General features: G+C 42.9%; 1 protein-coding gene across 2 annotated transcripts; it reads right to left on the bottom strand.

Annotated features, from left to right (window-relative positions):
- Positions 1-662: 662 nt before the first annotated feature.
- LOC147895573 (magnesium transporter MRS2-3-like) lies at positions 663-22,686 on the bottom strand. 2 transcript variants are annotated; one of them, XM_087383308.1, is made up of 6 exons: positions 22,139-22,684; positions 21,640-21,909; positions 21,429-21,557; positions 20,965-21,146; positions 7,942-8,173; positions 663-1,193 (listed from the first exon to the last, which is right to left on the bottom strand). In XM_087383308.1, exons 1-6 carry the CDS (start codon positions 22,529-22,531, stop codon positions 912-914), a joined length of 1,488 nt encoding a protein of 495 aa, XP_087239434.1. In that variant the 5' UTR covers positions 22,532-22,684; the 3' UTR covers positions 663-911. The 2 variants fall into 2 exon arrangements, with proteins under 2 accessions (XP_087239434.1, XP_087239435.1); XM_087383309.1 differs by lacking the exon at positions 663-1,193 and adding an exon at positions 6,486-7,747 and having other exon boundaries at positions 7,910-8,173; positions 22,139-22,686.
- Positions 22,687-23,437: the final 751 nt, after the last annotated feature.

The raw sequence follows: 23,437 nt of genomic DNA, 5'->3' as shown, positions 1-23,437 counted from the left end.
AAGATAAGGAAGAAATGAACAAAAACAGAGTCTTTGGCAGGGCGTCTCTACAAATGTTGCAAAACAAAACTCAAACTGGACAAGAATAACTCAGTAAGCAAAGGCAAATGTATGATCTCACCAGCACCCAAGCATAAGCTGCTGTTTGGGTTTTGAGAAGAAACCTCTCAGAAAGAGGGACACAAGGTGGGTACATACACACTAGTACAACCAGATGCCTCAAGCAGAATAGCCCTGTGACCTGAAATCTGGAATAGCAGCCCCACAGGTTGGGACTAGAAAATTGTGACCCAAGGTTGCAGAAACATGTAGGAGTACTTCAGTGAGCAAGCAGGGAGGCAAAAGTGTGTGTGTGTCTTTGAAGGTTCAGCTTCCAGTGCATTTCTTTATATTCATAATTTAATTCTATGGCCTCCACCCTTTTGTGTAGCCATCTGCCTCATGGTGTTTTTACTCACCTGGATCGAGACTTCTCTCCTTTTCCCTTTCCCTCAACACACACACACACACACACACACGCACGCACGCACGCACGCACAAGCAATAAAGTCAACTATGCAAAATGTGAGCCCAAAACATTGGCAGACGAGAAAAACACCTTGCGAAAGACTTCAACTAGACTCCACATAAAGAAATTAAAAATACAGAAACACATTGTCCATTAATTAGGATGAGATACTGCAAAGGTTAGATGTGATAAGCCTCTTCATCAATACACCATTCTTAACTGCATAATGCAGCATAGCAAACAAACGAAAGGCTAATGTACAAAGTGTTTATCTGACATGTCATGTATATCAATGGCACCAATTCACCCTTACCTGTTCATTCAACTTGCCTAAAAGGGAAAATATCAGCCATTCTTTGGAAAGCTTCCCCAACACACATCCACAGCAATTCATAAATTGATCTTATTCCAGAAGACGTTTCCATTTGCACCAGCCAATAACTAGTGTGTATACGAAAACACAAGCAACCGCAGATCCGCCTATTGTCCACAAAAATTGACTGAAGGTCCCTGTGGTAAAAATATCAATGTGAATGTTCATGCCAAAAATTCCTGTGACCACAATAAATCCACTAAGAACAAGTGTAGCTGTGGTAAGCATGACCCCCATCTGGAGAAGATGATTTTGCTTGTCATCAAGCATGATGTTGATGTAATCCTCAGTATCGTCAACATACTCACGGAGCTGCAGTGTTTCACAAGAAACTCAGTCTCTCTCTCTCTCTCTCTCTCTCTGGCTTGAGATAAAACCATGCACCCAAAGCCGAAATTTCAAAGATATAACAACTACAATGTAGTGTTTCTTCATTACTTTTCTGGTATTATAGAAGTAATAGGATTAAATTACTAAATTGAGGGATAAATGCAATCATATTTGTGCAAAGACTAGAATTGGGAAGTAAGCACCAAAATCAAAGATATGAGTCGATGTGAGGCATTACTATGATGTTCACCACGGCATACTCAGGTTGCTGCCGTTTATCCTACATATCAGCTTCTAAACCTAAGATTAAGATCCAAGAGACTATAATAGCTTCCGATAGATGTATAATTAAGTTCACAAAACTCTCAAGAATCTATTCCTCCACAAAAAGAACTTGGATCTTTGTATATAAAATGTTTAAAAGTTTGGAATGTCTGGGACAGATAAGTCATTATGTATCTCCTAGCCTTGACAAAGTTTGTGCAACAATTGATCTTTTGTGAGGCGTTCTTCATAAAGTCAAATTCATAAGTATAAAGGTACAAGTCTGATAAGGAAACAACACAATTAGTGCCCATTGGAATAAATTGCAATATGCTTTGTTGAAATGACGAGTCTCCTAGAGTTATACACGAGTTATCTAGAAGGAAGTTTAACCAACAAAGGGCATCTTCAGCATGTACAACCTTTGTGCACCTTTTCTTTTTCAAATCAAGGTCTTGCTTTTTCGATAAATTGCAAGGCTGATTTTTCATCTTAAAACTTTAAATCATTCTTTTTCGCATCTGTAATTGAAAACTTGTTAAACCAGCTTTCTTGTTCCTGACTTCAAATCGTCCAAATCTATCCGAGTGCAGAGAGTAGTGAAATCAAGTGTTTCATGTAGGATATGGAGTACACGTGTCTTCTACTCTGAGAAGAGTTTAAAAACTTTATGACTGGTATAACTTCCATCGAATCATACAAAATCCAACTTAAATCTCTACTAGAACATCTACCTCTCTCAATAGGTTTCTCCAAAGATCATGGACAGTTGGCCTTTGAAAGCAGGAAGTTTGATGCCAAAGAACTCAATTTCCATGTTTATGATCAAGAGATGCTGGCTATCTTGCATGCTTTCAAGAAATGGCACCACTATTTGTACGAAAGTAAAATTAAGGTAAAACAGATCATAGGACACTCAGATTCTTCCTCACCCAGCCAAATTTGTCATATAAGTAGAAGAGATGGTTGGCTGCAGTCCAATCCTATGATTTTGACATTGAGTACAAAAAAGGGAAGGAAAATGTGGTTGCAGATGCCTTGTCCAGGATGTGGGCTTGCAATTTGTCTGCTATCTCTACCATATATAATGAGTGGATTCATGATTCAAAAGCAGCTCCCATATTTTCAGATTTGCAGAAGCCTTCTAGTCAAGGTCATCCGGATTTCAAATTGCATAATGGGCTGTTGTGGTGCCAAGACAAGATTCATGTAGTGCTAGACTCAAAATACCGCCAGCTGGTTTTGCAAGAAATGCACTCTTCTCCCATGGCTGGACATGCAAGTATCACTACAACACATGAAAGAATCAAGTAGAGATTTACCTGGGAAGGCATGTGGAGAGATGTGGTTAAATAAGTGGCTGAATGCTTGCCTTGCCAACAGAATAAAGTGGACAGCAAATTACCCGCAGGTCTCTTGCAGCCATTACCCATTCCAGAGGGCAAATGGATGCACATAGCAATGGATTTCATCACAAGATTTTCTTATACAGAGAGGGGATGGGCCATCATCTTTGTTGTGGTGGATAGAATGACAAATTCATACCCACTAAGACCCGCTATTCAACATCACAAGTTGCTTGGCAATTCATTGAGCATGTCTTTAAGCATCATGGTTTCCCTCAGGAAATTGTCAGTGACATAGATGCAAAGTTTATGGGTCACTTTTGGCAAGAGATATTTACAGCAGTGGGTACTTTACTCACACCTAGCACTGCTTACCATCCTGAGACTAATAGACAGTCGGAAAGGGTGAACAAATGGGTGGAGGAATATTTGAGGCATTTTTGTCATGATACTCAGATAAATGGTTGTCACTTGCTGAATTTTGCTACAATAGTACCAAGCATCTCTCCATTGGCATGAGCCCGTTTGAGGCAATGTGTCGAGATGCCTTCTTCAATTGCTGGCATGGCTGTGAAAAATCAGCAAGCACGGAATGACTTGGAGAGGATGGATGCCCTTCTACAGTTGGCAAAAGGGAATATGCAGGATGCCCAAATATTCTTTCTATAGAATGTGAATGAAAGATTTGCATTTACATTCACTCATTATTACATTTTCTTTTGAATGAGGTTGGAGAGGTAGCATATCAGTCGGAGCTACCCAATACCTCCAAGATCCATGATGTTTTCCATGTGTCTTTGCTGAAACCACATGTTGGACAGCATGTCCATGTTCTTCCAGAGTTGCCACCTATGGATGAAGAGGGCCACATCCTCTATGTTCCGGAGCGCATCGTGGGTTTCACAGACCATGTACTCCGAAACAAGGCCTACGTAGAGTATCTTATCAAGTGGCAGGGTCTTCCTAAGGATGAAAATTCATGGCAGACAGAAAGCATCGTCCAGGACCACACCTATATCCTATCGGATTGATTAGTAGTTGCTATTTGCTTGCACTTTTGGACAGCCATGCTGTGAAAATTTTGAGGGCAAAATTCTATGGGAAGGGATGGCTGTCATGAAGGGGAGAAAGGGCCAAGTTAGAGGTCCTTTAGGTGGAAAATGTGGAGGACTATGTAAGTCCCCATCCACCCCCTAATCCTATCTACTCTCCCTTCCTCCTTCCTGCCTATGCTCACTCACTCTCTCTCTCTTCCCTACTCCCTCTCAATCTCTCCCTCTCTTTCCTACCTCATTCTCTCTCTCCTACCCCTCCTCCTCCCTTCTTCCCCTATCTCTCCCCCCTTCCGCTAGTCTATCCCCCTTTCTCCAAATCTGCCCCTACCCCCTTTTCTACTGAGGGATACCTAGAGCATGTGCCCGGGGGCTGCCACATGAGCAGCACCTCACAAGGTCAGGACAGCCAAAGGGGCTGCCACATGGGCAGCAAACAAGCTGCCATATGGGCAGCACACAGCAGGCTGACAAAGGAGCATCATGGCAGGCCAAAAGGCGCCTGCATGGCGGGCTATCTGGCAAGAGAAGATGGTGCAGAAGGACGGGGAAGATCAGCAATGGGGTCAGCCACATGGAGGCGAGGTGGAGCAGCAAAGGGGGGCTGCTAGTGGGCAGTGGCATGCCTTATATAGGGCTGGTCCCTTGCCTTCATTGGAGGGCCAAGGCCCTAGAAGTGTGGGCCCCGGTTTGAGAGCCCTTAAAGGGCTGGACCAGCAGTAGACTGGTCGGCCAGTCTGGTCAGCCAGAATGAAGCTGACTGAGTCGGTTTTTGCAGCAGGCCCTGGGCCTATAAAAGGAGGGCCTCCAGGCCCTTATTAATCATTCTTTGGAGCAGCCTTCACACAAGCAGCAGGAGCAGTCTTCTACCCATCTTGGAGCCTATACTTTGGAGGACCAAGAGACCTAGAGAAGCTGCAGACGGAGCTTGAAGGGTTGCCCACCTAGGCTGATCTATAGGCGGCAAGGTGGAGAGGATCATTCTGGACGGAAAGTCTACAGACGCTCGAGGTGGAGCACACGGGCTCGAGTCTAGAGATAGCCAGCAGATAGGAGGAGTACCTTGTGGTAAGATCAGAGGACCACACCATTGGTGGGAATCTGGATCTATCCCTTTTGCATTGTGTCCATAGCTTTGGACGGGAACATATTATTTTGGTGGTTTCTTTATCTGGCTGGTTCATTGTCTATTGATGAGTTTGCACATCTATTCTATGCACATAAGTTTAAGAAGTTTGTGATTCCACACCCCACACCACACTATGTGAGCTCTTGGGCAATTCTATCAGTCCTCCTTGTGCGTACCCTCTGTTGAGTGATTTCTAACACCACACGTGAGTTTTCTTTGTGTGAGTTCTTGTGACAAGATATCACACCCCAGCCGGTTATCTTCTACAAATCATGTTCGCATGGTTATTCACAGTTCAAAGCTCTTACCTAATACCATGGCTGATCACCATGTACGCTATCTTCAATATAGCTTCTGTCACCTTCAACGAGACCACATTATTTATAGTGCTAGCATATAACACCTTCCGCGTGCCTACATCACCTCTGGTGTGACTCTATCACCTTTAGAATGATCTATCACCTTCAGTGTGATTTGTCATCTTTAGTATGACTGTACCATCTTCAATATGGTTTACTTTTGCCGTCTTTAGTACGGAATTATTTACACCATCTTCAATATGGTGATGGATCCATATTAGTCACATCTAATGACAGGATGCTGAAAGATAGTACATGCGGTGGACTTCACATCAGTGAAGCTATGAATCGTTTGACTATTTCCTACCGGATCACCCTCCACCTAATATTAAGTTATTAACATGCCGTACGAGATCGATGATGCTTCGCACATCCACAAGGGTTTTCCATAACACCAAATGGGTGTTCAGTACCCATGGTTTATTCCTAACAGCTTCAAATTGGCTTTGGGGGTGAGCCTTGGTGTGTTGGGCAATGATGCTTTAAGCTTAATGAGGGCAAATCAAGATCACATAGTGTTTAACCGCGTGAGGCGGATGTGATCTTCGGAACCCTTAATATTTGAGTTTAGGTTTAGCACCTTGGTCACTCACATGCGCATTAGATTGAGCACATGGAGGTCTAAAGGATGGATTAAGATTGGGTAAATTTTGAGTTGTCTAGGTCAAGTTATGAGCCTAGCAAACCTGGGATGTGCATTTGATCCAAGATTATTAATTTAACTAATTGTGTGCATGGGTAGAGGGTTCATAAATTTTTAAGAGACCTAATTAAAAGATTAAAATAATTCCTAATAACTATTCTAACCTAGAATATGTGCTTAAGATGCGCCGACACAACTACCACAGATCAGAGACCAGCAAGAGGCGACCAGACTACAAGATACAAAGACTGACCAGACACATCTAATTATCACATATTTTTATGAGCCAATCAAATACTATAATTAGAAAATAAGATATTACAAATCATTTTTCAGCTTTTTCATCGTGATTTTTGTGTTTTCAATAGCTCTCGATAGCTTTTTTTTTCCCCCCAAGGTCTAAGCAAACACAATTGCTCTCTCTGCAAATTTGCACCCTCTTCCTGCTGCTCTCTTTGCAAATTCGCCCTCTTCCTAGCCATCCTCCTACTATCCAACTTGATGAATTGTTGGAATCTCTCCTTCAGCCTACGTTTCTTCCTTTCCAACAACCAATACGAGTCACCGGAGCCTAGCAAATAGATTGATGCTAGAATAACAATTCCGGAGAGCTTTTACACAGACTGGCAAGTTTTGGGTCTCTTTTCGCCTGGTTTTTACTAGGGGCTGCCAGTGGGTACTTTTTCTACAGTGTTTCTACAGCTATGTATTGAGTTCTTCTATTTTTCATCCACGGGAAGCTAATTGTACATGTTTTGGACTACTTATTCATGTCCTAGGATTTCTAGGTTACCTTGAGATCTGTTCCTGGGTCTGCGTTACTAATTGAAGCTCAGAATCATTGAGGGGGTGCACCTCATTCACACCCCATCAGGTGCCGGACTTCTTTTCCCTTCTTTTCCCGTTCCTTTGTGTGAAACTTGAATGATATGTGTGTGGATGTTCATTTTAAATAATGGCTATTTGAAGTTCTAAGTTTATTGAGTAATTTAACTGGAAATTGTGCTTCCGCATAAGCTCGACTCAGATAGGAAAAATTGATGAGTGATAGGACGGTCCGTTGAGACTTGGAAAAGGTCCTCACAAGAAGAAAGTCAAAAATTTGTGCCTTTTAAGAACAGCACCCTTAGAAAGGCAGTAGGAAGAAGAGAAGTATCAGCAGTAACATGTCCCTAAAGTACGGCAATGAGTGCGTATTTTTCCAAGGTTCTCAAACTTAGGCCAGCCTTCACTCAGAGCTCATGAGGGCAGCCAGCCTCTAGCATTGTAGCAGTAATGTTGACTGTTTCGTGTTCACACAGCGCATAGCATGATTTAAGCACTACTTCAAGAGAGATACCACATCTTGCAATCAGGTTTCACTCGCAGCACAAAAGCACAATTAGCTTCCCTATGGTGATGTCACAAGAGAGGGCAGAGGTTTTGTTTGTTTGTTTTTTGTTTTTTTTTTGGGGGGGGGTTGCAGCGCAGTTAACTGGAGGGGGAAGCTAGTGGGGAGGGTGGCACAGGATTATATCTGCCTTTGATTCAATAACACATTTTTTGGTCTGCCATGACATATAGATTGATTTAATAAAAAATACTTCTTCCTTTGCAGATATCAACACGATCAAACCCCGCACAGATCTAAATTTGTCAATTCATCAAGTTCCTTTCAGAGAGATTTTAAAATACGAAACATAGGACAAAAACATTCCTCCCTTGCCATTTTTTATGTGCATTATTTTTGCCTTCGTACAACTCAAAACATGGCCAAATCCATTGAGATACTGACTCATTCAGGTTCATACAAAGAGCATGCCAATCCTGATGAATCGAGCTATTATTTGCTTCATTTTTATACTGATGAACAGCTGCTTGTTATGCTTACAAACAGAACACTTGCCAGAAGTTAAATGGCTAAGGCCAAAATAGGTAGGAAGACCTCTCGAGCTTACCGCAGACAGCTTATTCAAGGTACCATCAATCTGTACAAAGTAGGCCTCCAAAAGCATTTCAAGCTCTTCAACATCAAGATGCTTGGAATCACCACTGCTGCTACTGTTGCTGCTGTTAGTGCTTCCACCATCGATACCAGGACCCCGGGCAGTTGAACCATCCCGCATTAAAGCCTCATCAAAAACCCCCGACGATGTGCCCTGCAAGCTGTGTACTTGGTCTACAGGAACCCTGTATCCAAATAAAGCTTTGGTCAGGAACAAAATTTAAACTTTTCCAGCAGCAAAAATATTTTCCACATTTGTTCAGCATATGATGCTGTCATTACAAAAAAGGCATCAAAAAGTGCCATCCCACCATCTGTTGAAACCGGGCGAGCAGACAAATATTCACGTTTCAAGTAGCTTCCAAGAACTTGGTGGCAACTTCAATAGTTCTTGCTAGTCTTTGAGCTATCAAATAAAAAATGGAAAAAGTGACAGAGAACTAGAATCAAGTGGCAGCATCTAATATATTCTTTTTGTCCAATTATATTGTCACAATAGCATGATTGATCAGACTGAAACCAAGGGGGTAATATTGTTGCAAGCAGTGCCATCTACTTGAGAGTAGTGTAAAATGATTATGGAATTGTTAGTATAGGTGTTATTTGCAAGGAGTAGTACAGGAAAGGGACAACGACTATTGTGCCGGCCCTTTAATGAGAGTCTGGACCTGGCACTGGTCATCTTTTATAGGCCACTTAGGTGCCCATCTAGGAGCTCGGACTCAAGCCCAAACTGGTCGGGTCATCCCCCCAATTGACCAGTATGAAGGGGGGAAGACTGCGTCCCACCCTTACGTAGGTGGTGAGAAGACGCAGGTTGTGCACTTCGTATACAGGAACCTTGTACCCACATAAAGTTTTGGTCAGGAACCAAACCAGCAGCAAAAATATTTTTCACATTGTTCAGCTTATGACACTGTCATACCACAAAAGGCATAAAAAGCCACCGTCCCACCATCTGTTGAAACCAGCCCAGCTGACATGTATTCGCATTTCAAGGAGCTTCAGGAACTTGATGGCAACTTCATTTGTTCTTTGCTAGACATCGAGCTATCAAATCAAAATGGAAAAAGTGACAAAGAACTAGAATCAAGTGGCAGTATCTAATATATTCTTTTTGCTCAATTATAACAATAGCATGATTGATCAGACCTAAATCAAGGGGGTAATATCCTTGCAAGTAGTGCCATGTAGAGGAGAGTAGTGGTAAATGATGATGGATTGCTGTTATTTGCAAGAGGAAAGAGGGCACAAAGTGCAGGCCCTTTAATGAAAAAGTCTGGACCTGGCACTGGCCATCCTTTATAGGCCATGTAGGTGCCCATCTAGGAGCCCCCACGGAAGCAGAACCTGGTTGGTCTAGAGCATACAGCCAGCCCTAGAATGAATACAGGTAGCCAAATTGCTGCCCGCATGGCACCCCTAATCTAATCCATATTATCCCTGCCTATGCTCTAGTCATCCTCCCAATGGTTTAGCCTTGGCGTCCTGAACTTCCAAGATACGTAGTAAATATGGCATCACTAGTAGGAGCACCATAAACAGTTGAGTCATGGCCTTCCATACCACCAGGACGTACTACAGGGGCTATGAAAAGTATCACCATTCACGCATACAGAAACAACGGAAGTAAATATCACCAAGACATGTTCACATATTTTTGTGTGTGTGTGTGTGTGTGTGTGTGTGTGTGTGTGTGAGAGAGAGAGAGAGAGAGAGAGAAAGATGTATTAACGTCCGCAGAAGACCTAACGGGCCTATAAGACAAGGTACAAAGTACACCAAGAGGGCTGAGTTCTAATACTGCTAAACTGAAAAATGGAAAACCTAATAAGCTGATCAATAGCTTGAACAAAATCAGATATAATATAATCCAGAGACTAGCTGAGAGCTGTAGCATGCTGAGGTCTAAGCTCTAAGACTCAGGCTCAAAAGCCAAAGCCCAGCACCGTGGTGGCTCGCTTGTGAGCACTGAAAATGTCTTGGATCTGCGTCTGTTGGGCTGTGTCATGCTGTGGTGGCGGAGGGGGATGTGGTCTCCTCGATCTCTAAAGCCACTGAGCTATATTTAGGGTAACCCCTTGCCTCGGGCGGTCTCTCTTGAGGAAAGCTGTGATAGGACGGACCTCAATAGAGTGTGCTCTGGTCACTCTCCATGCTGTAGGTGGTCTCTGCATCCCTCTATCAGTAATCCAGGATCCCCACATGTTAGCTATCTCCTCCACCTCCATCCCGATGTGTCCTGGAGGTGACTCAAATCAATAGAAGTTTGTGACGTGACGTTGTGCTCTATTAGACTCTCTGTCCTGTGGTCTAATCGCCTCTTGCTGCTCTCTAATCTATCGTAGTAGGGTCTCCCTGTGTCGGCGCATCTCAAGTAGATAGAGCCCAATGCAGACCTGATCCTGGAAGTGGATCAATCGTGAGTGTGGACCGAAGACATTCCCCTCCTGGTAGAGGCAATGGTATTGTCCCCTGATCTCATAAAAGGTTGGGCATACACATAGGAAACGCTCCTCTGTCTCAATCACTCCTAGTGTGCAAAGCATACATAGCCGCTGCTCCTTGAGTATGCCTGCTACTCTCCCTATCTCAATCCTTAGCTGATGAGATGAGACACGGATCTGTCCAATGGCAATCCTTAGTGCATGCGAGACTCCTTTGTCCTCGAGATACTGCGGTCTGATAATGAATCCCTCCTCCGATACTCTCAAGAAGTGGTCACGCTAGGGTGTCTGACTCTTTTCCCTTCTCTCCCCGTATAGATGTTCAAAATAATGGGTATTTGAAGTTAAGTGTATTGAGTAATTTGTTAACTGGAAATTGCGCTTCCACATAAGCACAACTCTAACATCAAAGCATATATCTCAAGCACATACCTCTAATTCATCATCCTCTTCAAGGAGATCCTCTCAACCTGACATAGAGGCCGGACTACGAAGCGTAGAAGATCTCCTAGCTCCAACTCATCATCTTCTAGCAACTTTTCTTCCACGACATCCAGGAAGCAATCTCCGCATGGTTGAAAAAGGAGGAGATCCAGATCCAGAAGTAGAGATTTTAAAGAAGGTGGTAAGTCCATTCGGTTCACTACTTTTGATGCAACGAATGGCGGAAGTGACAATTCTTCTCCTAGTTTGACATAGCTTTTAAGACAGGGCATTATCGAGAGAAGCCAAAGCTGAAGATAGCAAGTTTACATCTTACAAGAAGCGCATGTGCATGGTGGGAAGCTCTCCTTGTTAGAGATGAGGTAGTAGAAAGACTTTAAGAAACAGTTCTATGATCAATTTTTGCCCAAAAATTTCTATGATGATGTTCATACAACATGGGAGAGCTTAAGCATGACAGCTTCAGATACTATCAAGATTTACAACAAGACCTTTTTGGAAGCTTATCTTCAGATTACTCCCTTCAAAGATGTTCAAAAAAGACAAAGCTTCGGGACTACAGGGCTGGTTCGCAACTAGTATTTGTGCCCAAGTGAGCATTTATTTCAAGACAAAACTTTGAGATTTGATGTGTTCAAATTTAATAGTTGAGTTAATGAAATAAGATTTGCTACAGTCAGTAGCGGCATCAAAAAGCAAGAATGGGGACACCATCAAGAAGTATCTGCCCGAGGTCAAAGGAAGGACTTTCAGCCACAGAAGCCGAGGGGTGAACCAAAGCCCTACAAAGGAAAGCCTAGATTCACTCCCAAACAGATTGAGAAATTCCGAAAAGAGGGGAAGTGTTTGGGCACTGATGACGACATAAGTGTTGCTTTGCTTGCTAAGTATGTCTTCCTTTTGTTTTTCATAAAAGTTTTTATTTACCTCTTTTTTGCTTTTTTTTTTCTCCTCTTTCATTTTCTCTTTTTTCTCTTTTATTTTCTATGTAGATTTTTTATCTTTAGAACAACAAAAAATTTAAATTTGTATGATTGGACTTATTCTAGTCTTACAAAGGTATATGTTTTGATGGAGCAACAAATAAATTTATTTATCATGACCTAACCATGCGGCTAGGAATTAAGACCCAAGAGCTAGGGCAATCTCTTGATGCTCATCAGATTTTCCAGGGATAGTCAGAACCAATGACATAGTTCATTGGAAAGCTTAGGATCCATATTCAGGATTATGTGGATCACAAGGACTTTATTTTACCTTTGGAACAATACGATGTAGTTTTGGGTATGCCTTGATTCTATTGGAAAGAAGTGCATCTCACGATGCTTGAAAAGACAACTTGTTTTCAATCATAGAGCAAGAGAACATTGTATTGTTGCTAAAGGGAAAGGGGAAACTATTCGTGTTGTATCCAAATCTCAGCTTTATGTCAAAGCAAAAGAGAATGCAACGAAAGTTAAGCTAGACTCTTCAGATCAATAAATTATTTAGCCTCCAGATGCTTTTAAAGGTTATTTTTCAGATTCGTTGCCAAGAGAGTTCCTCTTGAGCGGCCAGAGGACCATGTCACCAAGCTCATTCCAAAAAGTGAGCCTCCTAACCGACCACCTTATCAGGTGAGTGCAGCCCAGACCATGGCTCAGGTACAAGAATTGCTTTCCAAAAGACTAATCTGACCTAGTTCTTCTCCTTTTTGCTCACATGTGTTGTTGGTCCAGAAGAAAAACGAGCCTTGTAGAATGTGTGTAGACCATAGAACCCTCAACAAGATGACTATCAAGAACAGGCTTCCAATTCCACACATTGATGATGTGTTGGATCGATTGGCGGGAGCCACTATTTTCAGCAGGACTAACTTGAAGAGTGGCGATCATCAAATCAAGGTTCATCCCTAGGACATTCATAAAACAGAATTTCAGACGACTTTTGGGTTATACGAGTTCTTGGTCATTCCTTTTGGCTTGGCAAACGTTCCTGCTACTTTCAATAGAAAAACATTTTGAGAAGGGCAAACTTTCTGTCCATATTCATTTCAGATTGTCTGTACTCCAAGAGCACAAAACCGAGTAGCAGATGCCCTTTCCAGGAGGCCCCAAGCAAATAATGTCATCATCATCGCTCATCGTAGGAACCTTGGAAACATGAAAGAGCACTATTTATTGGACATATACTTTGGGAAGATCATGGAAAATATTCAGCAAGGCCAGTCAACCAGCTCGTATTTGTTGAAGAAGTGAAAGGAAAGCATGAAACTGAACACAAAATGAGAGAATTGCATTAGAATGAAGAAGGGTGAGGTCCATATGTAGGCACCTCTACATGAGCCACCAAGCTCCACAATCATCTCCTCAATCAGCTCCTAGAATCTCTCAATCATCCTATGTGGCATCTACCACCACCTAACAGTGCTGATGGACACCTAACTGTGCCTCTAGCACACACACATAGAACCTAAGGTGTGCCTGGGGCATACACCTTGAGATATCCCATTTAACCCCCCTCAAGGGAATGCCTCAGGCTATGTCAAGGATACATCTAGTCTCATAGTTTCTCATGCCATCTCATGGTGGTCAAGGATAAATCTATGGCTAGGATCTCATGCTAGCAAGGGTTCCCAAGGGTGTGGTGTAAACAAAGGGATACATAAGACCTTCCAATGGTTATCTCCCCTGCTTGTACATGCACATAATGTTTGCAGGAGGTACCATGGAGCAAAACACATACACATGGCCTACATCATATGGTGACCAGAGGTGTTTACAAAGAACACAATAGTTTATTCCATTCATTTTGGAGGACTATCCAGGCAAAGTACCTTGACTCAACATAAAAGAGAGATCTGGAGCATATATGGAGATGGTTCAAAAAGCATAATCTTCATAGGAGGCCTCATCTTGTGGAGGCACATCAACTGAAAGTAAATTGGCAGTTTTTGGTTTTATAGTTGCTTCCTTTTTGGCCTTACAAAACTTTTCATGGTGATTGTTTTTGCCATAATATTTGCAAGGATTGATCTTAAAGCAATCTTTTGAGAGGTGATTAGTCTTCCCACAATGTTTGCAAGGTGAAAACTTGCCCTTTTGAGTTTTTATGGCATAGGCTGTGTCATTACCTCTCCGGAGTTCCATGTGCCTTTCTTCTTCTTAAAGAGCAGTAATAAGACCTTCAAGAGTAGGATTAGGAAGATTTTTCAAAGTGGTAACAACATGATCATAATCTTCAAGCATACTTTTGAGCAATACTGCCATTGCATCATCTGTAGTGATTGGAGAGTTGATAGAAGCAAGTTGAGTCATAAGACTCCGCATGTGATTGACATGGGCAGCCAAGGGAGTGCCACTAGCCATCTTCAATTCAAAGAAAGCAATCTTAAGTGACAATTTTGAGATGTGAGAGCTAGCACCAAAAATAATATCAAGCTTTTGCCAAGCTTCAGAAGGAGACTCCAAATCAGAAATGTGATGAATATAGTCATCTCCTAAGCCAAGAGCAATAATGCCATAGGATTTCTCCTCTCTAGCAAGATCTCGTGCCGCGGGCGTGTAGGAGCTGAGGATTCTCCAGCATTAGAGGCTGTTGAAGAAGAAGTTGAAGCAGGTTTGACAAGCCCCCAGAGGTTTCCCCTCATCAATGCAAACTTAACTTTCATCTGCCATGTGTGAAAGCCTTTACCATTGAACTTATCCATATTCAAGAAGATAGCCATGAGAGGGTCTAACCCAAAATGGGCAGTGTCTACTCTCTTACAAGGCTAGAAAGAGTTGAAGAGCTTCAAAGTACAAGCATTTAGAGTAGCAAAGACTTGTAACCAAATTCCATACTACAAATCATAATGGAAATGATGCTTCAACTTGCATGCTTCATAGAGATGGCTAAATGAAAGTATTCCAAGCAAATCCAGGTATAGCAACCTAAAGGAAAGTTGTAGCCACAATTGTACTGATGCTATTCAACACTTTAAAACATCAGAAATGCTAAAGTAGCATCTAATGTAGCATCAAACTCACAACATTGTCAAAATTGTCCCAAACAGAGGCCTGAACTTGGAGGGCTTGTATCTCCTTCTTCAGAGAAAGAAAACAGGGCTTTCTGGCTCAAATGAAAGCTCACATATGGGCGAATTTCTGGTGTAGAGGTCATACGTAATGTCGCGCGGTGTTGCTGGCTGGAACGTCGTCAAAGTCAACTGGTTTTTAGCTTTGTTCTCCTCGAATATACAGCCATTGCTGCTCAAACTTGAACACAAGAGAGTCCAAAGTATGGAGAAGCTTTCCCTAAAAGGAATTAGAAAGAGGTGGAGCAGAGAAGGAGAATACGCGACAGAGAGCTTCGACAGAATTCGCGGAATGGCGACCAGCAGCGACAATCATTCTTTAATTCTTTGCAGGTGGAAGTTCGCCCATACGAAGGGTCTCTCCAGCCAGAAGGACTTGGAGAATGGTGAGACGACGAGGGACAACAAGCTCTCACAAGTTTGGGGAAGAAATGGTGAAGATGAAGAAGAAGAAGATGATGAGGATGAACCCATAGAACTAGACAAGAAGACTCACCAAAGATGGAAGAAATGGAGGAGATCCTCATACCCAAAACAAATTGTGTATCACACTAAGAAGAAAGGACACGGAGGCAAGGTTACCCCCACTTGGCATCAAGGGCCGAGTAATTCTTAAACTTGATATGGTACCTATTTGGATGAAGAGTTTTTCTCAATATACCCTCAAGTTCTATAGTTGTACCAAGAAACAAAGGGGATGTCACGCATTTGTACTTCTCCCAAGAAACAAAGAGAAATCCTTATATTGACTTTGGTCAAAGAGAGTTGACTCTGGTTAACTAGAATTAGTTTCATTTTCAGTTGTGCTACATTGGTTAGTGAACACCGTGGGGACGCCCACAAGGGACTAGGAATAGTCCAATGACTAGAATGCATACATTTGACTAACCTCTAATGGGTAAAGTGTTGGATATTGTTTGTGCAAGGTGCAAGACTTTGGAGAGTGCTTAATTCCCCACATTTTTAAGGGGAAAAGCACAAGACAAGGCCCACTTGAGCTAAAAGCAATAAAGGTGCCTTACTTGATGGAGAAAAGTACTTGCTTTTGGGGATAGCCCATGCCTTATAAAAAAGCCTAGCATGTAGGAATATAAAAGCAAGAACTAGAAACTAGAAAACTAGAAGTAAAATAAGAACAAGATTGAAAGACAATGAGTTACCTTGTAGATGAGTGTAGACAAGACACAAGCTAGATAGATTGCAATGATGTGACCCATGAATATATGGGCCAAAGTACAAGACATGGAGCAAGAGTGCTTATGGGATAATTGTAGAGGTGCCACATGGCACACACTTAAGACACAAAGACTAGACTAGACAAATGTAGACTAGGGAAATAGTACACTTAGTGTGCGCACTTATCTCCAACACCCTCCTTAAGTGGACACTAGGAGGAAGACAGAAAGACAAGACTAGAAGACAGACATAAAGACCGATAGACTGAGAGACAAGATAGAAGACATGACAGACAAAGATCCTGAGACACCCCTCCTCAAGTGATATCCTCATATGGGTCCACAAGGGTAGGGACAAGATGGATCTAAAAATACAGTCAGATTGATAGACAAATAGACAGACAGACAAGACTAGATAGACAGAAGACTGACTGTAGACAAATAGATAGACCTTGGAGACATTCCCTCCTCAGGTCCAAAAGCAGAATGAGTAAGACACTAGAACCCCTTGACCTACATCATCGGTGGTCAAAGTGGTAGACAAGAAATATGAAGTAATCAGAAAGCCCACTTCTCATCATATGAGGAAGGAACAGCAAGATCTGCTGATGGAGATGTTGCAGCAACATGGGCTGAGGTAGATGCAGGGGCTGATGTAGAGGGTTTGGAGTAGCAGTCCTTCTCCCGGTGATTATCACGGCCACAAATGGTGCATGGATGAGCCTTGAAACAGTCCTTCTCCATATGATTAGTTTTGCCACAATGGGTGCAAGGATTTCTTACCTTAGAACTTCCTTTCTTTGCTAAAAATGCAGTGTCAGTTACCTTTCGTTGTTGCGTTCTTTCTTCTTCTTGGAGAGCATTGATGATCGCTTCAAGAGTAGGACTATTGTGATACTTGAAGGTAGTGACAAGAGTAGCATAGGTGTCAGGTAAGCTTTTGATAAGCACAGCAATAGCAATATCTTCGGAGATGGGGGACTTCACTGATGCAAGCTGAACCATAAGACTGCGAAGATAATTGACATGAGAGGCTATAGTAGCTCCTTCCTGCATATGTAGATCAAAGAATGAGATCATAAGTGCAATCTTAGAGTTTTTAGATCGGGGTCCAAAAAGGGTATCCAAAGTGATCCATGCTTGAGAAGCAAACTGTATGTCGGAGATGTGATGAATGTAATCATCTCCAAGACCGAGCAAGATGATAGCATAGGCTTTGTCGTTCTTGGCAGTGACAACTTGCTCAATGTTGGAATCTTCGGGAGCAGCACAGTGAACAACGTCCCAAAGACCTTCTTTCATAAGATGGCACTTGATTTTGATTTGCCAAGTATGAAATTTGGACCCATTGAATTTGTCGATAGACATGAGAGAATGAGTAGAAGAGGCCATGTGGGAAGGTCTTACCTCTTGCTAAGATGCAAGGGCAGTGTCTATTCCCTTACAATATTGCAGAAATAAATGAAAGAAGAGATCCAAGAAGCCGGCTCGCTCACCACTTGTAGACTCTTCAGCTCCAAAGCAATGCCGTAGGGAAGACGTGGGCAGCTCTTCAGCATGAACAGGGGCGGCAGCTCACAGGCGATCTCCGTGGTTCGCAGCAGCAAGACTTTGAGTTTGAGCATCAAGGGAGAAGATGGCGCAGATCACGAACAGCAGCTAGAGAGGTGCGACCTGTTGAAAGAGGTGAGCGTGCAGATCTGGCAGAGAGCGGAACTGCGCAGCAATGGCGCGCAGATCTGGCAGAGATGGCACGCTGAGTGCAGCAATGGCGCGCAGATCTGGCAGAGAGATGGTGGGGCAGAAAGAAGCGGTGGCGCAGAGAGTGGCAGGGCAGACAGGAGCAGCCCGTGGTGCAGAGAATGGCAGGGCAGACAGGAGCAGCCCGTTTCGGAGATGATGGCGACCAGCTGAGCGGGGCAGAAATCTGAGAAGAGGCGACTCCTTCAGCTCACGAGATCGGGGTAGAAGCAGAGGATAGCTGGGAGAGGTGCGGCTATGGCTACAGCAGACTGAGGGGAGAGAAGAGGGATCTACATGGCTCTGATACCATGTAGGAATATAAAAGCAAGAACTAGAAACTAGAAAACTAGAAGTAAAATAAGAACAAGATTGAAAGACAATGAGTTACCTTGTAGATGAGTGTAGACAAGATACAAGCTAGATAGATTGCAATGATGTGACCCATGAATATATGGGCCAAAGTACAAGACATAGAGCAAGAGTGCTTATGGGATAATTGTAGAGGTGCCACATGGCACATACTTAAGACACAAAGACTAGACTAGACAAATGTAGACTAGGGAAATAGTACACTTAGTGTGCACTTATCTCCAACATAGCTTTCTAGGAGAAATCGCCTACTCTATGCAAGAAAGCAAGTCCTAGCTTTTGGAAAGCACCTGCTTTTGGAGAGCACCTGCTTTCTAGCTGGCTGGGCTAGTCTATAAATTAAGGCCTCTAGGCTCCCATTGGTATTGAGAATTGTACCTACCTCTGCTCCCTCGTAAGCCACCTTGTACAAAGAGATTTCTATTGCAACAAAAACCTTCGGAGGGTGGAACAGCTTATTTTTTGCCCCTGTTGCTGCGTTCTTTCTTCTTTCTCACCCTCCTACGTTCTATCTCTACAGCGATTTACTTGCCAGCCCCATCGTTGAGCTTCTATCGCACTATTCAGAGTTTGCGGCTTCCAAACGAAGTCCATCCCTATCTCCGATTTGTGCCAAGCAGCTGCGATTGACTTCCCTTGCTGCAAATTTAAGTACAGCCTGTTCCAGAGCTCATTTTCCTAGTGTGAACAATCATGGAGCTGCAAGAGTTGAGTTTGGGGTTTGGTTAAAGTTTGACATTGTACTCGAGTTCAGCCTTTTGACCAGTGAGCAGAAATACTCTACATAATGGGGCCAATTTCACCCAAGATAGAGTCTCACCACACTCACAAGTACATATTCACATGTGAATACACTCTATTCCAATCAATATATACCTAGATGAATCGAGAAACATTCCCAAACTCATCCTCTAAAAACACAACATAATGCAGTTTCAATCTCATGATAGTCACTCACAAGGTTGAAAACCATAAACTCCATCATGCATAGCAGGGACTAGCTACTATGACATCCCCACTGACGTCATCACCACCCAATAGTGGGTGTAGACCATAGTACAAAAATATGCTCTCACACATACAAATCCACACACCCACACATACTTGACCATCCATTTATACAAAGTCTTCGTACTAAGTTTCTGAAGGCACTCCGGAGGTGAAGGGCAGACTCAGCCATGACGAAGGCTAGCACTAAAGGAGAAGGCTAATCAAAAGGTAGTCCAAAATCTCTTCGTAGTCCAAAATCTCTTCATTCAAGCTACAACTGCTTGTGAAGTCTATAAATGTTTTCATTTTAGTCTCTCCCCAACGAGCATCTAAATATAAATCTAGCTGATAGGGCAATGCACCATTTGAGATAGAAAGAATTATCACAATACCAGCAGGCCGCAACTTGGACGAAAACTTCACAAGGTGAAATTTGCATGTCCACTAATACGGCAGAAGCATATACCTAGATGAATCCAGGAACATTCCCAAACTCATCCTCTAAAAACACAACATAGTGCAGTTTCAATCTCATGATAGTTACTTACAAGGTTGAAAACCATAAACTCCATCATGCATAGTAGGGACTAGCTACTATGACATCCCCACTGATGTCATCAGCCCCCAACAGTGGGTGTAGACCATGGTATAAAAATATGCTCTCACACATACAAATCCACACACCCACACATACTTGAGCATCCATTTATACAAAGTCTTCGTACTGAGTTTCTGTCGGCACTCCGGAGGTGAAGGGCAAACTCAGCCATGACGAAGGCTAGCACTAAAGGAGAAGGCTAATCAAAAGGTAGTCCAAAATCTCTTCATTCAAGCTACAACTACTTGTGGAGTCTATAAACGTTTTCATTTTAGTCTCTCCCCAACGAGCATCTAAATCTAAATCTAGCTTATAGGGCAATGCACCATTTAAGATAGAAAGAATTATCATAATACTAGCAGGCCGCAACTTGGACGAAAACTTCACAAGGTGAAATTTGCATGTCCGCTAATATGGCAGAAGCATATACCTAGATGAATCCAGAAACATTCCCAAACTCATCCTCTAAAAACACAACATAGTGCAGTTTCAATCTCATGATAGTCACTCACAAGGTTGAAAACCATAAACTCCATCATGCATAGCAGGGACTAGCTACTATGACATCCCCACTGACGTCATCAGCGCCCAACAGTGGGTGTAGACCATAGTATAAAAATATGCTCTCACACATATAAATCCACACACCCACACAGCATCCATTTATACAAAGTCTTCGTACTGAGTTTCTGTTGGCACTCCAGAGGTGAAGGGCAGACTCAACCATGACGAAGGCTAGCACTAAAGGAGAAGGCTAATCAAAAGGTAGTCCAAAATCTCTTCATTCAAGCTACAACTGCTTGTGAAGTCTATAAACGTTTTCATTTTAGTCTCTCCCCAACGAGCATCTAAATCTAAATCTATTCCAGTCAAACTTTTGACACTTCCAATGTCAGTCAAGTTGTGAGAGAAGATATCAACTTCTTGCAGTTCTGTGGCAAATGATTAAGGTCTACAATGCCAACAAGATAGAAGGTCAAAATACACTGGTTAAATTCTCACCGCAGCCCAGCCGCCCAGAAGACAAAACAAAAGCTCATTCAAATACATTTGCAATGCATGGAAGAAGCTTGGGACCTGCCACTTTGTAATCCATTGCACAGTAACCTCAATGGTAGACAAGTTTGTTACTAAAAGTAATTTCTGCATTACTCACATATCCCCCTCGATGTCTAATGACTCCTGATCAGGTTCAAGCTGACTTGCAAATTCATCTGCACCATCCAACGACATTCGTGAAGAATGTCCATCCAAATGCTGGCCCATAAGTTTGTCCGTCAAATACATCTCTGCCATATCCCCGTCATCGTCAAGCAGCTGTTCAAGCTCATCCCTCACCTAACACCATTAAGATTGCTTAATATAATCAGGACGCATCTTTCTCCACGGATATGAAAAGCCTTGCACAATTACTACGAAAAGCAACTCCAAAGAATTAAGATGGTCAAGTCTCGTTTAGTAGAGTATTGAAGTTCTAAGATGCATCACAAATAATTGGAGCGAGCGAGCTTACTTACTAAGAAAAGCAACTCCAAAGAATTAAGTTGGTCAAGTCTCATTTAGTAGAGTATTGAAATTCTAAGATGCATCACGATTAATTGGAGCGAGCGAGTTTTGCACCTTCTGTACTCTCCCAGAGATGGTCACTAACCGACTTTTAATCTGGCGGACTCGTTCCAGATTCAAGGTGCTGATCTTTGATGTCAATTCATCTAAAGCTGGATATGCCTCTTGCTCCAAATTTGTTGTCTGCACGATATAGATCAGTGAAGTGGTCAATTCTATCTCACTTGCTACATCCTTGCTTTGTAATCAAAGAGCGGGAGAGTACCTCAGAGTCAAGAGCACTGCAAGCTGCTTCGAGGCAAACTTCCAAAGCACAAAATTCAAATGGTAAAACCTTTGGGCCAATCCTGTTCTCGAGACCTTCCAGTCCATGCTTCATTTGTGTTTCATCCAACTGAGAAATTTTCCAAGGACCCGATGCATCTTGAAGCAAGGGGCCTGCAGATCTATTCCTCAGGGTAGTCCCCGGAGGAGACATTTTGTTCCCAGTCTCTCCGTCAAAATCACTGAGCCCACCTTCCCCACCACCTGGTTCCTTTGATTCAGCAGATAGAATTTTATCATTCAGTTCCTCATGTCTATACAAAGATGCAAAGATTTTGATGAGGAAGACAAGAAACTCAAATTGTCAACATTTATAATCGTATCACTCAACATACAATCCATTAAGGAAATATGGTCCTTCAAAGCATCAGGTGGTTAGTAATCAAGCCGAGAAAACCACACTAATACTTGCAAGGAGTTTCGGAAACGGGCAAATTTACCTTTAGAAGCCGGCGTCGTAAATCTGCCACAAAGGGAGCAGCTAAAGGATCCGTAGAATTCAACAGGAGGACTTCTTGCGCAGTAATAATGGCTTTGATATGCTCCAGATTGACGACGATGGCTCGCTCACGACCGAGAATCGTAGACGGGTAGGACAATATAGGATCAAGAATCCGCAGATCACGCGCTGGAAGGCCAGTTCGCCTCATAATAGCATGTTTACCCGCTTCAACTACTTGAGCACCTCCGGTGGTATCTATGAGCAACCATGCCCTCAAGCCCAGACCTTTCTTCCTCATGCCAATGGTGGTCCGGACACCGTCGGGCCTTTCCTTTTCTTCATCTGCAGCGCCTGAATTGTGTCCTGCTTTCAAAACCGTACGAGACCTCATTGTGCTGTTGTTGAAGAGGACCAACGCTAGTGCTCCAAACTTATTAGATGCTTAACTCAGATGAATGAGGCTGCACAACAAAAAGCGAGGGTCGAGGCCAAAATGAGGACAAACATTCCTATTAAGGGAGCTCAATCTTTTGTTTTTGCCCATGTATTAAACAAGAGGACACAATTTGTGTGCCCCCATTATCTATTATCTATAATGAACTCGAAAGCTTGGAAATTATCTATGACCTATAAATAATGAATGGTGGAAGCTTTGAAATTATATATGATCTAATAGGGGGGCTATGAGGATGAGATAAAGTGGCATAAGGTGCATGAGGAAGGTTGCATGCCACAACTTCCAGAAAATTGGAGACTCACTAGGTACATGGCCAACAAGTGTCACCACATAACCCGATGCGTCCGTGGCACTATCAGTTCGGTACCTCCAGTCGTGGTCCCCATGTCATGTGTGTGCATGGTTGCCAGGTCGGACGACAATTGCCACGTGTGTGCATGGTTACCAGGTTGGATGACAATTGCAGATGTGACTGCGGGCATCTATTGATCTTTGCATACATGGCGACCATGCGTTCCTACATGGCTCCTAAGTTCGACGAGCATCTGCCACGTGGCGAGGGACATCTCTAGTCATCTCAAGTTAATGAGGTCGTTGGTTGTTCATATTGGCACGTGTTGGTACTATCTGCATGAGGTGGTTATGTGTATGGATTGTCGAGGTGTGGTGTTTTCTTATGATATGGGAGGTTTTTTCGGAGACGACATACGCTGGGACGGGGAAGTCTGTAGAGGCAGGTGTCATAAGTTGTGGTGTTGTGTTCGGACATGTGAGGGTGTTTCGCCGAGTATGGAGGCAGTGATTCTTTGGTTTGTGGAAGGAGCTGTCAGATTCGAGCTT

Source organism: Dipteris shenzhenensis, chromosome 13 (assembly GCF_047967505.1).
Source record: "Dipteris shenzhenensis isolate YYH24624 ecotype China chromosome 13, Dip_SZ_1.0, whole genome shotgun sequence".
Classification (NCBI taxonomy): domain Eukaryota; kingdom Viridiplantae; phylum Streptophyta; class Polypodiopsida; order Gleicheniales; family Dipteridaceae; genus Dipteris; species Dipteris shenzhenensis.
This window is presented reverse-complemented; position numbering and strand designations above follow the sequence as displayed.